Source organism: Centropristis striata, chromosome 6 (genome assembly GCF_030273125.1).
Source record: "Centropristis striata isolate RG_2023a ecotype Rhode Island chromosome 6, C.striata_1.0, whole genome shotgun sequence".
Lineage (NCBI taxonomy): Eukaryota > Metazoa > Chordata > Actinopteri > Perciformes > Serranidae > Centropristis > Centropristis striata.
Genome location: NC_081522.1, coordinates 3271824 through 3288217, shown reverse-complemented (window position 1 = coordinate 3288217; position 16394 = coordinate 3271824). Strand labels below are relative to the sequence as shown.

At 38.9% G+C, this 16394-nt stretch overlaps 1 protein-coding gene across 4 annotated transcripts in view; it reads left to right on the top strand.

The window, feature by feature from the left end:
* Nucleotides 1-16394, top strand: part of edc4 (enhancer of mRNA decapping 4) — a 56726-nt gene that overhangs the window by 29777 nt on the left and 10555 nt on the right. For all 4 annotated transcript variants that reach the window (XM_059334381.1, XM_059334379.1, XM_059334376.1 and 1 more), the window contains 7 exons: nt 57-204; nt 1614-1769; nt 4748-4863; nt 6173-6338; nt 8615-8801; nt 10529-10748; nt 14695-14858. In XM_059334381.1, the coding sequence (XP_059190364.1) occupies nt 57-204; nt 1614-1769; nt 4748-4863; nt 6173-6338; nt 8615-8801; nt 10529-10748; nt 14695-14858 (1157 nt within the window). The remainder of the gene's footprint in view (nt 1-56; nt 205-1613; nt 1770-4747; nt 4864-6172; nt 6339-8614; nt 8802-10528; nt 10749-14694; nt 14859-16394) is intronic.

Here is a 16394-nt window from a genome sequence, read left to right as displayed (position 1 = left end):
TTGCAGCACTTTCCCCTTTGTCTTGTATTCAATCATTCTCTCTATCTATCCCATAGATGAGTGCAGAAGTACAGGATGAGTTGTTGATGCTCCTGCGCAGCCAGCAGAGGGAGTTAACTGAACTGCGTGGACAGATCGAAGCCATGCAGAGCACCATAATGACCCAAGTAGATCAAGTCCTCACCAACCACCAGGAACAAGAACGTATCCTTCAGGCTTGTCTTACTCACTCAACTTGTTCTTGTAGTTTTGCATTCCTACCACCCCTTAAACTTTTTGTGAAAAACTTGAGCCGCTCTGTATGCAGGGCCTTATTGAACCACAGTGATGCCACCATTAAAAGATACATGCATCAATTCTAGTAACTTAAAGTGAGTACAGTAGGTCACCTAATAGTCCAGACGGATTTCAGAATAAAGGCCTCCTATAAGAAGTGAGGAGCATTTATGGGTACAAGTCAGGAACTGGCCTACCTTACATATCTCAAGGGTGCTGAGTCCAAAAAAAATGGTTCTCAAGCGAAATTGTGAGTTTTTGACCTTCTAATTTGTATCAAATGGCCACCAAATTGCCCATCTTGCACAGTCATTGGAGCATTTCCCCTTAGTTTTTTTGTAAGTAGGCAATCAAAGATGAGGAAATTAAGTTTCTAGATCTATAGTCTAGAGTCAGAGCAAGGATATAGTGGAGGCTCAGTGTCTTTTTTATGTACATATATATACAAAATACCAACTGGAACATTTAAAAGTGATATTGATTGAATATTTATGTCAGCCTTAAAAAATGACACAAATAATGCTTAATTTCACCTTAAAAGTTGGTATTTTGCATATATATATATTATATTTATACACATAAATATCTAGAAACTTAATTTCCTCATCTTTGATTGCCTACTTACAAAAAAACTAAGGGGAAATGGTCCAACGACCACCATTTTGATATGCAAATGAGAAGGTCAAAAACTCAAAATTTCGCTTGGGAACCATTTTTTGGGATTCAGCACCCTTTAGATAAGTAAAGTAGGCCGGTTGCCGACTTGTACCCATAAATGCTCCTCACTTTCACTTTTTGGACAATTCCGTCTAGACTATAAGGCCACAAAGGGATTGCGTACACAGGATTGTTGGAACACCATGGCTGTGTCTGAAATTGCACACTTATATACTATGCTGAACTTTCACATTAGATCAGGGGGTGGCAATTCAATGCAGTGTTGTGTGGCAATAGGGGATTATCACTTAAATAACCAATTTTTGTGATAACAATATATAATTGCTTTTTTTTTTTGCAGTATTGCAATTGTGAGATGATTTATGAAATTGGAGGGATTTATCATTTGCATCTTTTTCGGTGTGCAGTTTATTATTATACCGTGTGCCACCACCAGACAGTTTGAAGAGCTGCAGTGCACTTTTGGGCGGTTGAGTATGTCTCACACTCAGAAATTCATGCTCATCTAGCATTTACAAGGCACAAAAATCGACATATTATACAGCTAGAAGAAGTGTTTTGTAACAAACCCACCCAAAGTTGTTTCAGCAGTACACATGAAGGTCGTGATAATGAGCCCTCCGCGTATCCTTGTGAGCCTTGACCTTTGATGACCACAGAGCGCAGACTGGAGCGAGTACTGGCAGAGAGTCAGAATCATCAGCAGCAGCTTCAGGAACAACTCGGCCAGCAGCTGAGCCACACTCTCAGCTCGGTGCTCACCAACAGAATGGACAAGGTGATTCGAGAAGAAATGAAGAAAACAGTCCCACAAAGTAAGCACACACAAACACACAGCATTAAAACAAAACCAGCAATCACAGCCACAATAAGGCCCCGTTCACACGAGGACGCTCACGGGTGAAAACGACAAAATATTTTATGGGAAGTGCCTTTCGTTTAGACGGTGACGGCGTTTTGGGGGCTTAAAGACGCAAAAATCTGAAACCACCTTCCAAAGTGGAAAAGTTGAATCCTCTCCTCCGTAGCGTGTCGTCTACACTGACAAGACACAAAACTCTGATCTGATCTGCTCACGTCACGTATGTGTTTACGTCACATACATGCTCCAGTACAGGAAAATAAACAAACGTGGGATTATTTCCATGCGTCGGACCTTCAAGCTGCTCTGGCAGCTCTAATAAACTTACTTTTCCACCAAATGTACAGGATATGTACAGATAGTATTAGTGAACAGAGAAGGATCTGGAATTACCTCCATCACATTCTGGATGCAGCAATTGGTCGGAGGCGAGCCAGACGGCTGTGAACGAGACCTGGGAGATCTAGTGATGGTGGAGAACTTTGTGGAAGGAGTAGCTGATGGAAATGTGTGGCGTGAAAACTTCTGCATGCCCAAAGATGCTCTTATGGCTTTAAGTGATGCCGCCTGGCTGCATACAATCCAATTTCACACACTTTTGCGTCACCGTATGCAGCAGATTTCCTCCCGAAAATGCTTGTCTAAACGAGGAATAAAAAGTGAAGACGCAACGCCACTTTTGCGTCTTCTGTTCAGACCATCCTCGTGTAAACGTAGCCTAAAGGAGAGCTTTCCCCTGCTGAGACCAGAGCGTTTATCCACGTTTGTAACCAGTTGATGGTGGTATTCTACCATTTAGTAGTTTGCAAGTTTCAGACAAGGATGATTTTAGGTATAAATCAAAACCGTCTGAATATGTTGCACACTGGTGTCTCTTGTCCTTGGCTTCTTTTCTCTAGTCTTTCCGCCATCCAATTGCAAATGTATGCTTGGTTCAGGAGATTGAACTGTATAAATCTTGTCTTTTTATCTTTAGCTGCTGTGTCTGAGGTGCTTTGAAAAGCTGTACCATTTCTGAGTGACACTTGAAAAGATGCCTCATTTTCTTCAGCTCTGTAGCGTGTAGTCTAAGCCAAGCAGACTTCTTGGTTTATTTTATCCCGTGGCTCAGACAGCTCGCTGTGCTCAGTTTATAGCCAAAATTTACTTCCACAGTTTTAGTTGTTTGAGTCATTTTGTAGGGGGAGCAGATGTTTGAACTTTTTATGAACAGAATAGCCGATATTTTGAGTTATCACCATTGACTGTGCACATGTAACACCACAAATCCTTGCTGAATAGCAAAACCTACGTGTAGCCCAAATCTAAATTAGTGATGCACAGTTCCAACTTTTTCCCTCCCAATTCCCAAACCTCACCTCAGGGTATCTGCTGATGCTCAGTATCACTGTGATTCCAGTGCTCTCTTTTTGCCAGATTTAAAATCTGTATTCCTGACTGTGTGAGGTATTGAAATCCTCCCCCCTGTATTATCCAGTAAAGGCAAAAATATATGCAAAAACAGGCCTTCTTTTGGCCTATAAATAGTGTGATCAATCACTAATTATTGGGTGGCATTGCTCTAAGTTAATATACACTACTGGTCAAAAGTTTTAGAACACACCAACTTTTCAAGGATTTAATTGAAAATTATGCAGTTTCTGTGTACTGTGTAAGTCTCAATGTACTCTGAAATTAATGCACATTTGCAACATTTAAAATTCTTTATTGAGCATGATAGTGTTTTGAAAGTAAAAAAAAGATTCAAAATCACATTTTATGTTGGACTAAAGGACTAAAAAAAGACACAAAATGACAAAAAAAAGACACAAAATGACAAAAAAAGGCACAAAATGACTAAAAAAAAGACACAAAATGACTTAAAAAGACATGAAAAGAATTAAAAAATGGACAAAATAGCCCAAGACTCCATAGAGTTAAGTTGTTAACCCATTTCTTGTTCCCTGAAAAAGGCCTACTTGTATAATTCTGAAATGTACATTATTTTTCAGTTTTGGTTAACCTTACCTTTTTTTATTTACCTCTGGCAGTTCACCACTTACCTTTGTACCCTTTCAAGCTGTTCATTTGACTTGAACTGCTTGAATTTCAATAAAAAACTGGAAAAATTGGGGTGTTCTAAAACTTTTGACCGGTAGTGTAATTGATGTAAATTAAAGTGTTACTGTGGTGTGTTTATTTCATTTAAAATGGCCTAATGCTTTGTAAGATGATATAAATAATCATTTAAAAAAAAGTATGAATGATAAAATTACTCTAATGTTATAAAGTAGTATTAAACAACTGTATAATTGGAGAAAACGCAATAACCAGTTATTTTGCACCACCATTTCAACACTCGTGTGCTCTTTAGTGAGTGGAATTGGTTTTAATCGAGAACAAATGCCAAATAAGACAACTCCATTAGTGGGTTTTAAGAAGACATTTCTTCTTAAGAACTATTGGTGAATGAGGCCTACTGAATTTTATCAGGACATTAACAAAGAAATTGTATTTGATGTGGATCGATCATGTTATGTCCTATTTGCTTAATAGAGTCAGCAATCTGACAGATTGGATCAATACATCCCTGATCTGAATAAGCAGTAAACATCGCCAAATAAGAAATCTGCTCTACTTTTCTTTCTTTTATCTCCTCCGTAAAAAAGTGGCCACATGGTAAAACTAACAAAGTGCTCACAAGGCTGTACATCAATTAATCACAATGTTATTTATTATGTTTGTGGTCACCCTAGGCATAAGATGAATTAGATAAACAAATGAACAACAACTGAAGTGTGTTGGACTCCCACTAAAGAGAGAGTTTTCTTGCCTCTGTCCTCTAATTGGAGAATGAGATGTTGTCTTTTTTTTTTCTCCAGGGTTGATCACTTGCCTAATTATAGGGGAGTTCTTGCTAATGGGCTTTGCTTATCCTGTTCTCCTCTTTAGCAATCTCCAAGAGTCTGGAGCCAGTAACAGGTCAGCTGAACAATACAATTGCTGCTAAGCTGACTGCTGTGGAGGTCACACTGAAGGACAATGTCAGCAAAGTGGTCAAATCTAAGGTAAGTGGCCCGTCCGTTCTCCTGAAATCATCATAACATCACTTAACCCTCTATGGTACGCATTATGATGGAGTTAGGAAAAAAATGTTTGGAGTGTTTTTTGGTCTTAAAATAGACTAAGTAAACATAATCTGAAGAAATGTTTTTGGGTTTGTTGTCCGTAGGCAACGTTGTACCATAACGGTGCACAAGTACAAAAGAGAGTTTTTAAAATTAATTTTAACATCATTTATTTAATTAACATGTGTAAAATATTCAGTAGCTTCGACAGGGTACAATACACAACATTTTAAATTTAAAAACATTATAAAAATGAACATTTTTAACCGGTTTCTTATCTGAATGTTGCCTGTAGATGAATGTCTTGAACAGTCTAAGTGTATGAAACTATCAAAAATGAAGGTTTATTCATCCATCAGTAGGAATATATTTTTTTCCAGATGGAAAAGGGCCAGGAAATTATGTTTTGAGTGATTTTTTGTGTCGCAAAATAGGATTTCAATATGGCCTCCTGGAGGTCATGTGACAAATTAAAGCATTGCTATTGGTTCCCTATACTCTTCCCTCTTTTTTAAAGTACTGCATCACTCAAAAACATGCATTGTAGAAATTTGACAGGCCAAAAATGGGTATGTTGTCTCAGGGCAACACCGTACCATAGAGCAGCTATTCTCAACCTTTTTGAGTCGCGACCCCCAATTTAACATGCATGTTGTCTGTGCCCCCCGCTCACTGAACAGAATCACACACAGTTCAGATTTCCCCCCCAAAAAAGACACAAATTGACCACAAAATGATCAAAAAAGACACAAAATGACCAGAAAAAGACACAAAATCACCAAAAAAGAAACAAAATTATAGAAAAAAGACACAAATTGACCACAAAATTACTAAAAAAAAGACACAAAATGACCAAAAAAGGAAACAAAATGACCAAAAAAGACACAAATTGACCACAAAATGATTAAAAAAAGACACAAAATCACCAAAAAAGACACAAAATCACCAAAAAAGAAACAAAATTATAGAAAAAAAGACACAAAATGACCAAAAAATAGACACAAAATGATAAAAAAAAAAGACACAAAATGACCAAAAAAGACACAAAATGACCAAAAAAAGACACAAACCACATTAACACATGAACACTCTAACACTGTGGAGACAGAGCTGACTTCCAAAATGATTTGGCGACCCCCAGAAATCATCTCGCGACCCCATTTGGGGTCCCGACCCCAAGGTTGAGAATAGCTGCCCTAGAGGGTTAATCTCTCCTGCCCTTCTCACTGTGGTGGCTTCCTGTTTACAGAACACAACTGATGCGATTGGCCGAGCAGCAGCCGAAGCGATGCAGGGGCCCATCCAGGCCGCCTATAAAGACGCCTTCCAGAGCATCGTGCTGCCGGTTTTTGAAAGAGGCTGCCAGTCCATGTTCCAGCAGATCAACGACAGCTTCAAACAAGGCACACAAGAATGTAAGCAACGTCACAAATAAATATCAAACTATAGCACAGATATCAAGATTCTGCAACACAAGATCAAATCAATCATTTTCACTTGCATGCTATGAAATAAGTCTTTTCATCCATTCACTGAAAGTTTTTTGAAAGTTTTCCTTGAAGCTGTTCTGGTGGCTCACCATGGCCTTGAGACACTTTAAATTGGTGCTTTCTTTGTGTAGGATGGTTCCCCGTGTCTAGCCCTGAAATCAGGGTCTGTTTATCAGGAAGTCTAATTAAATAACCGTCTTTCTCAAAAAGCTCAGGGACATCTTTTGTAATGATGCCTTTTCAGACTGAGCCAGGGCACTGATGTGTTGATAAGCAGTCTATTTATTCTGAGATTGTGCTCATGCCCACCTCTGGAAGTTGGCAGCTAGATGTTTTTTTAAAATTTTCCAAGGCTGTCATAATGTGTACAGAGGGGGGAGACACACACACACACACACACACAGAGACCATGCAGCAAATAGGGAGGCCACAGTACCCCTCTGAGCATGTGTGAGCCTGTGAGCTTGTTCCAATTAAAATTTAATCCACGATCAAATTCAGGGTTTAGCTCTTTCTGTGTAAATATTGACTGTTACTTTGTGAATGCTGCATAAACATCTGCACTGCCATCTAGCTACTGTGCAAGCCTTCATCTATGTCGTTCAGCCAAGATTTTGGTGCATGGTGTTAAGTCTGTCTGATAAATGGACGAGCCATAACGTCACAAGTGTAGCGTAAATAGATCCATCATGCAGCGTTTGCCCTTAATTTGACACATTCATGTGGGGACGTCGAGTGTGAAGCTACACTACTGGTCAAAAGTTTTAGAACACAGCAACTTTTCCAGAATTTAATTGAAAATGATGCAGTTTAATGTCTCAGTGTACTCTGAAATTAATGCACATTTGCAACATTAAAAATTCTTTATTGAGCATGATAGTGTTTTGAAAGTTAAAAAAAGATTCAAAATCACATTTTATGTTGGACCAAAGGACTAAAAAAAGACACAAAATGACAAAAAAAAAAAAAGACACAAAATGACAAAAAAAAGACGCAAAATGACTTACAAAGACATGAAAAGAATTCAAAAATGGACAAAATAGCCCAAGACTCCATAGAGTTAAGTTGTTAACCCATTTCTTGTTCCCTGAAAAAGGCCTACTTGTATAATTCTGAAATGTACATTATTTTTCAGTTTTGGTTAAGCTTACCTTTTTTTATTTACCTCTGGCAGTTCACCACTTACCTTTGTACCCTTTCAAGCTGTTCATTTGACTTGAACTGCTTGAATTTAAATAATAATAAAAAACTGGAAAAATTGGGGTGTTCTAAAACTTTTGACCGGTAGTGTATATATTGAAGAAAACACTTTGGAATTGATTCAAAATAGCAAATAAGTATAATACAAAGGTGCCTATTTGAGGACAAGATAAAAGAAACGTCAATAAATGTTCAGTTGTGGTTACTTTAACGGAATAGAAGTTCAGTTTGGTTTGTTACTTTGTATGAAAAGGATTTATGTTTGCCAAATGTTTCTGTGGGTTTGGCATTCCTCAGTGTTTGCACAAAGTCTTGAAAGCCCCTCTTCAGTTTATTTTGGCATTTTTAGGTTTCACATTTTACCAAGTCACTTCCTGACGATGTTGATTAGCCACACAGTTCGCCAAACAATTCATTGTTTGTTTTTGTTCAAGTTAAAATAAAAAAAAGGCTCTGGTTGCTATGAGAAGATGAAGTGTGACTGGTATTTTGCCATAGTCTTTTTTTGTCTTTTTCCATGCTTCCTAACATCACTGTCATGCTGCTCTGTGCAGTTAAGCTAGCTCATATACAGCCTGTGAGTTAGCTAGGTGCAGTTAGCTACCCTAACCGGTACCATTGGTTAACTGAGGACCTTCCTTTTTATTTTTTAGTTTCCTCCTTCTTAGTTTAGATACTTTTCTGACATTTCACCTGGGTCTATGGTATGACAGTAAGAGAAAACAGATACGGTCCAAGCCTAGTATAGATATGCTGATAAAGGCTTTTGAGAGTTTTTAAAAAAAAAATGTTTGGTTAAGGTGCCATGAAAGTAATTGAAAAGTGCTTGAATTTCATTTTTTTTAAAGCAGTACAGACCCTAATTACTGCTGCACTTCCACACTGCAATGCATCACTTAATCTGAAAAAGTAATCCTACTTAATGTAGTTTTGATTGTATTTAGATGTTTGCCTGTCTCAGGAGGGGTGAATTTATTTCATCTTGACTTTGATCTTTGTAGACATCCAGCAGCTTGAGACCCATATGAAGAACAGGAAGCAGAGAGAGCAGGAGGCTAGAGACCCCATGATTGGCCAGCTCCAGCAGATGATCGACAGCTTCCAAAGCTCTAACGATCAGCTGGCCAATAACATCACAGCAAACGTCCGGGCAGATGTCCAGCACCAGATCCAGATGATGGTGGGAAAGTATGTATCCTGGATATCCCTTATTGACCACCCTGATGGCTACCAGAGATTTAAGGCTGTTACTGAAACCTTGGGTTTTTCTTCACATTTTAATAGAACTAAATCTTTTCTGAACCACTTACACTTTCTGTTTGATTTTCTTCCTCTTCTTTTCTGTCATTTAACCCATTAAGGCCTAAAGCGCCTGGAAAAAAATGCCTGGAAAACCTCTGGGCGATTTTCAAATGACCCCCTAAAACCTGAAGTTTTTCTGGAAATTCAACACCTACTAAATAATAGATTCTTCAGCCTCTGTAGCAGATAAAAATGAAATTCAAAAAGTATTTGAGAGCTTATACCCGTGGCTTTCATGAGAAGTTGAGTTTATTTGTCGAAACCTTCAATAAAGTTTTTTAAAAAATCAACAAACTCAGCAAATGTTACATTTGACTGAATAAAAAATCCTATGCATAATACTAATACATGCCCATTAGCAAGATGCAAACATGATATGACCATTGGAAGAACAAGACATAGTTCTCATTAGCCTACTATAATAAAAAATAAATAAATAATAATAATAATACATTTTATATATTGCACTTTTCAGGGTACTCAACGACGCATAAAGTAATATAAAAACGTAATATAAAAACGTAATATAAGACAAACAGTCATGATTTCTTATATCATCATCACAATCAATTAGCCTATTATTATTATTATTAATATTAATATATTATTATTAATAATTTTATTATTATCTCCAGATGGCCACAAATCTTTCTGTTCTTCGGTGAAAATATGTCGTCTAAAAACATATTCCTCATCCATAATTGTCGGTCGATTGGTTCCGAGGGTTCAAAGTCCAGATCAGCAATAAAATCATCGGTGCTGTTTTCATCAGATCTCTTCCGTCACTTCCTGCTGAGCTCCTCCGCTATAGTCGTCTTCCTCCATGATTTATAAGTTCTGGAAAAGTCCCATGATGCATTGCGACACTCCCACATGTATTCTGATCATGATTCTGATGCATTTCATTGGCCAAGAGACCGAAAATAGGTGAAAAAAAATACAAATACTACAAAATGACATATCCGCTGTCCCGGCCTTAATGGCAGAGTGACGCAACAGCGCTCCCGGTTTCAATGGTAGAAATGCGGTAATGCTTTCCCGGCGTCAATGGGTTAAACAATCACATTGTTAACTGATATTACTCGCATGACTGATCATATAACATTGATTGACATTCAAAGAGGATATTTTGAATATCAGATATGCATATCAGCAGCCAGCCGCCCCGGCCGTATTCACTTCATACTGAGCAGGTGCATAATGGGCTGGAGAGTAGAAACAAGCAAGGCTTAATCCTGGGGCTAATGTAAGAACATAAATTCGATCGAGGTCTCTTGTTCCCTCTGCAATTAATTTCCCGGCCTCTAGAGTGTATAGATTTGTCGGGGGCGGAGCAGGGAGAAAGTAGTCGGCCAACTAAAAGTTTAAAATCTTCAAAAGGAAATGACAACGCCTGACTGGTCAGAGCCAGATTTTTTTCCCCAGCTTGCACGTTTTAGTACATCAGTTCAGTCGATGTGTGCCAACATAGTGACAAGGTTACAATCCAAAAAAAGAGATTAAATAAGGGTTTCTTGACGTCACTGAGCTGCCACAGTGCAGCGAGACTGCACGTAATATGGAGGATAACCTTCTTTCTCATGTTCCCTCTTCTTTTCCTCCACCCCCACCAGTTTGCAGGAGTCTATTCTTAGCCACGTGCAGCGAATTGTGAAAGGGGAGGTGAGCCTGGCGATGAAGGAGCAGCAGGCAGTGGTCACCTCCAGCATCATGCAGGCGATGAGGTCAGCGGCCGGCACGCCCGTCCCCACAGCACACCTCGACTACCAGACACAGCAGGCCAACATCCTGCAGCTCCTCCAGCAGGGACAGCTCAACCAGGCTTTCCAGCAGGTAACACACACACACATTCTTGTACTTCTATCTTTGTGAGGACCCTCATTGGAATAGTGAATTCCAAACTATAATAGGCTACGTTCAGACTGCAGCCTGAAGTGACCTAAATCTGATTTTTTCGCCCCTATGCGACCTGCATCTGATCTTTTAATGACAGTCTGAACGACACAGATCCGTTTTTTTCAAATGCGATCCAGGCCACTTGGATATGTGCTCCTAAAACCGATACATATCTGATCTTTTGACATGCGACTCCAGTCTGAACGGCCAGGTCGCATTCATCATACATAGGCTGACTGGGGATTTCCACCGGGCGCGTTACAACCGCGGAATGGCAGCATAGCGAGCCAGCCATATACACGCGAGATAACGAGAACACGCGATAATCCTGACCATACGGCTGTAACGCACCCGGTGGAAATCAGGCTTTACTGCTGGCGGCCATGTTTTCCGCTACTTCCGTCAACACTGAGCACGCTCGCTGCGTGTGACGTCGTCGTGTCCTCCAATGCGCATGCGGGACACTTTTGGTACGTTTAACGTTCACACTGGAGATCACATACAAGTCGCATTTAATTGGAAATGTGAACGACCTTGCAAAAAGTCGGATTCCACAAAAAAATCTGAATTGAGCATTAAGCCCTGCTGTCTGAACGTAGCCATAGTTTTGGATTTTTCATTTGTTTTAGTTTTAATTTCGTTGTGAATTTTTCTTTTCAAATTCAATTTGTTTTAATGAGTTTTTAGAGTGAGTTTGCTACTTTTAGTTTAGTATTTATTCTTGAAATGCTTTAGTTTTAGTTTAGTTTTTATTAATTTTAGTTTTTCTGTAATGGGGTATTTGTTGGGTGGGAGATTAAAAGAGGTCATAGTACATTTTGCCTTCATTTCCTTTGCCTGATCCATCTTCATTATGTATGAAAAAAGTTGACAAAGACGAAAACGAAGGACATTTTCACTATAATTTTAGTTAGTTTTGCAATCACACAATACAGTTTCAGTTAATTACCATTTTTTTGTAACCTTAACCCTTAAAACAAAGTCTTAAATCTCAAACAGCCTTTAAAGAAGTGAGGACCAGCCAAAATGTCCTCACTTTGCAAAAATGTCCTCACTCTGTTGGTTAAAAAACGTGTTCCGGTCCTCACTATGCAGGAAGTACAAGAACACACACACACACACACACACACACACACACACACATAACCAGGTGTAGCCCTGTAGATATTGCAGCCTCTGCAGCTGAACTGCATTTCCCAGCTGTAACACCCTCACACAACTTCTAATCACGCACAGATGAACATGTGCATTGATAAACAAAGGGTCCATCTGGACTACAAGGCCGAGAAAGGCAATATACTGCAACTACTACAATGTCCCACTTGCAGGCAGGAGAAGTGCATTAAGTGTTTTCTGTCAAGCAAAATAGGTTGTTCAGCATTTGTACAGTGTGACACAAAAGTGTTTAAAAACCTTCCTCCCACAGTCCAAAGACATTTAGCTCTGGTTTAATTGGTGACTCTTAATTGCCCGTGGGTGTAAATGTGAGCATGAGTGGTTGACTATCTCTATATCTGCTCTGTGACAGTCTGGCCACCCATCCAGGGTGTCTGCCAGCTGAGAGTGGTTCCACCCCTGCCTGACCTCAGTTAGCATAAGGAGTTACAGATAATGAATGAATGAATGAATGAATGAATGAGTGAAATAGTAAACAAAATGTGCCAGTGGTCAATGCTACCTTAGTTTCCAGCAGGAGAACTGTGGCCGTCTTTGACTGTCTGTTCAAACTAAATTAAAAGAAATGTATCCTTCTACATTTGGGGTTTTTCCGCTGTACTGAACTCTCAGTGGCGGTTCTAGACCAATTTTACTGTGGGGGCCAAGGAGGGGCTAGTGTTTAATCAGAGGGGCACATTAGCACATGAAAAATGGCAAAGATGATATTTAAGTATTCAAAATCTTTAAATGTCTTGAAAAAGACACAAAATGACCAAAAAAGACACAAAATGAGAAGACAGAATAACCAAAAAAAAACCCATAGGACATAAAAATGACAAAAAAAGACACAAAATGACCATAAAAAGACACAAAATAACTAAAACAGACACAAAAAAGACACATAAATGACACCAATGACAAAAAAGACACAAAATCACAAAAAAGACACAAAATAAATAAAAAAGACACAACAACAGACACAAAATTACCAAAAAAAGACACAAATGACCAAAAAAGACACAAAATGACTTGCAAAGACATGAAAAGGATTCAAAAATGGAAAAAATAGCCCAATAAGACTCCATAGAGTTAAACTATTATACAATGTTCACATTCTGGGTTTATTTTGTGTACAATGAGATGTTGTTTGAACAAAAAAAAGGTTAGAATTGTTCCATTGTTCATTCTTATAAATTGAACATTTTATTATTAATTTGACACAGGGGCCACAGCAGGGGCCAAAGGCTTCTTCATAGAGGCAGTGGCCACTGGAGGCCCCTGTGTAGAACCGCCACTGTGAACTCTACTGAACTGACTTGTGTGTACCGTTACAACCCTAATCTGAAGCTACTCTAAGTGGCCTCTAAAAGCTCTTTTCTACTCACTACTTCAGTCTCTCTGGCTATTCGTCATCCTCCATGTTTATGTCCATGGAGTTGGGTTCTTGACCCACGGACTTCTTGATTGACACTTGACAACATCAGAGTAGCTTTTGTTAGAAAAATTGCATGAGAAAACCTTGAAAATTGAATAATCTTTCACCAACAGAAAAAACCTCACCATTTTTCTGCGCAGGTGGTTGATGGGGAATGAAGAGCAGGAGGCCGTGCAAGTTTCTCAGTTTAACATAGTTTTATTACAATACGAACAAAGATGCACTTTACAGAGATTCTCTGGGTTCAAAAACTCATGTCAACATTCAACATAAACCTCCTGTCTTGTTATGTCTTACAAAGATAGTATGTCTTATAGAGCCAAAGGATTTTCACTGTCTCACATAGATTCTAAAAGTCTAAAAAATATGAAACAGACAATGAAATATATGTAATCAAAGTAAATAAACTCAAACTCAAACCTCTCCAAGGTTTAGTGAATTATTCATACATAGTGACCTTTGATAGTGACCTGCGTTACGCAGAGACAGAGAACAGAGAAGCAGAAATCAAGCATCAAATGATTTACCAAAATAGAAAATAATCAATTATTTTAACACTGTCTAAGCATTTACTTTTGTCTGAATGTTTTTCTTATACCGTATTTTCCGGACTATAAGTCGCAGTTTTTTTCATAGTTTGGCCGGGGGTGCGATTTATACTCTGGAGCGACTTATGTGTGAAATTATTAACACATTATTACCGGTATATCATTTCACATGTTATTTTCACACTAAACTGCAAGAGGGCGCTCTAGGCCGAGTATGAGGATGAGTCTGACATAGAAGCGACGTAGAAGAAGAAGCGCCGCATCTTCTACCTCCGGAGTTAGCGGAGTTGTTTAAAAGTGACACCGAGGATGAAGATTTCATTGGATTTTAGTTATTTGGAGTGACACGGATGGTTTGGTAAACTTCTTAGCATGTTATTTATGCTATAGCTATCTGAATAACTCTTAATATGTTATGTTAACATACCAGGCACGTTCTCAGTTGTGTCATGTAACGTAAGCATACCGTACAATTATTCAGCCTGTTGTTGCCTCTATTCTATTTTTATTTTAAATTGCCTTTCAAGATGACATGTCTGTTCTTGGTGTTGGATTTTGTCAAATAAATTTCCCCCAAAAGTGCGACTTATATTTGTTTTTTCCTTCTTTATTATGCATTTTATGGCTGGTGCGACTTGTACTCCGGAAAATACGGTAGATTAATTGCAGCGAAAGAGCTATTTAATCTTGAGTCTGAGTGATTTATAATCTGAATCTAATTGTCCCTCTTACTCTCCTCCAGGCTCTGTCAGCGACAGATCTGAACCTGGTGCTGTATGTGTGTGAGACCATCGACTCCCAGCAGGTGTTTGGACAGCACCCGTGTCCTCTCAGCCAGCCCGTGCTGCTGTCACTCATCCAGCAGCTCTCCTCCAACCTCACCACCCGCTCTGAGCTCAAAATCAGGTGAGCTTATTAACAACATTTCATTTCTGGTACACTATGTGGTTTTCTTTTTGGAACTTCAAAACAATGTCCTGTAATATTGAGTGAAACAATTACCGTACTTTCCGCACTATAAGGCGCACCGGAGTATAAGCCGCAGCAGCTAAATTGAATGATGTGTACATATATAAGGCGCACTGGACTATAAGCCGCAGGTGTTTTAATGTTTAATTACCATATGTAAGGGTTCGTGCACAGAGGGGATTGTGGGGAAAGAGATGGCTGCTTGAGGAAGCTTCTTTTACAGCCAGATTGACTGTCTTTAACTTAAAAGCTGCATCATATGCATTTCTACGTTTGTTTTCCATAATGACGGTTTGTGCATGAAAACTTCCTTTGCACAAACTATCTCGCTCTCATAATGTCGGTCTGTCTCTCGTTCTGTCTCTCGTACCACTCTCGGTTTCACTTTTACTGTTGCGCGCTACCTGTTTCACTCTTTTCCGGCGCCCTGCCAGATTGGCTCGGGGTCCTTCGTCTGCCGCTGATTACACACAAAACGCTACGGCACGGCGACTCCGACAAACTAAGTAGCTTTTGACACAAATACACACAGACAAGTGAAAAATAGCTTAAAAGTATCTGAAGGACCCCGAGCCGATCTGGTACGTACACCTGCCTCCAGCTTCTCCTGCTGGAGCCCGCCGCTCCTCGCGGACCGGTCATAGAGCCCATAGAGTTAAAGTTGGTGGACTGTAACCTGTAAAATCCATAGATTTAGGAGGTAACCTAGTGGCCGTTAGCTGTAAAAATCCATAGATTAGCCGCACCGTTATATAAGCCGCAGAATCGAAAAATGGGGAAAAAGGCGCGGCTTATAGTCCGAAAATTACGGTTCTCAGAATCAAACTTGCCAAAATCAACTATGAGAAATCACTCTTTAGGAATCCAACATTACTTTGAAAGACAGGATACAAAAATGTGACGATTCACTCACTTGCTGAAATGTAAAATTAATTGTGATACTCTTTTTATGCATAAAAAGAGTGACTGAGATGCACTGCAGCATGTCTGATGAGATCAAGCATTGTTGAAATTAATAAACAAGATGAACTCTGGGCTTTGTAGAAGTCCAGAGATCTCAGCTTCTGCCTGAATTATGCAGATATGCTGATATTCCTTAAAGAACAACCTTTACTTTGTTATTTTACGAGATTTTTGTATGTATTTGTTCATTTGTTTCATTTGGAATCTATTTTTAAATTGCTAAATTTGTTTTGTTTTTAAGACAAAAGATATCTCCAGTTTCAAAATGTATCGCCTTGCTTATATAAAAGCTACCTCAGAAATAATATCAAAATATCCATTCATTTGATAAGGAAAAGATCAAAAATATATTATAGTTGTTTTTTTTTCTTCAAAAAACAACAACTAAAGGAATCTTTTTCACTCATTTGTCCTCATTTGGTTAAAAAAAAAAAAAAGTGAGAAAATCATATCACGAATCAAGTATTGTGAATTGTAACGAATTGAGTTAAGTGTTCGTTTCGTCCATAG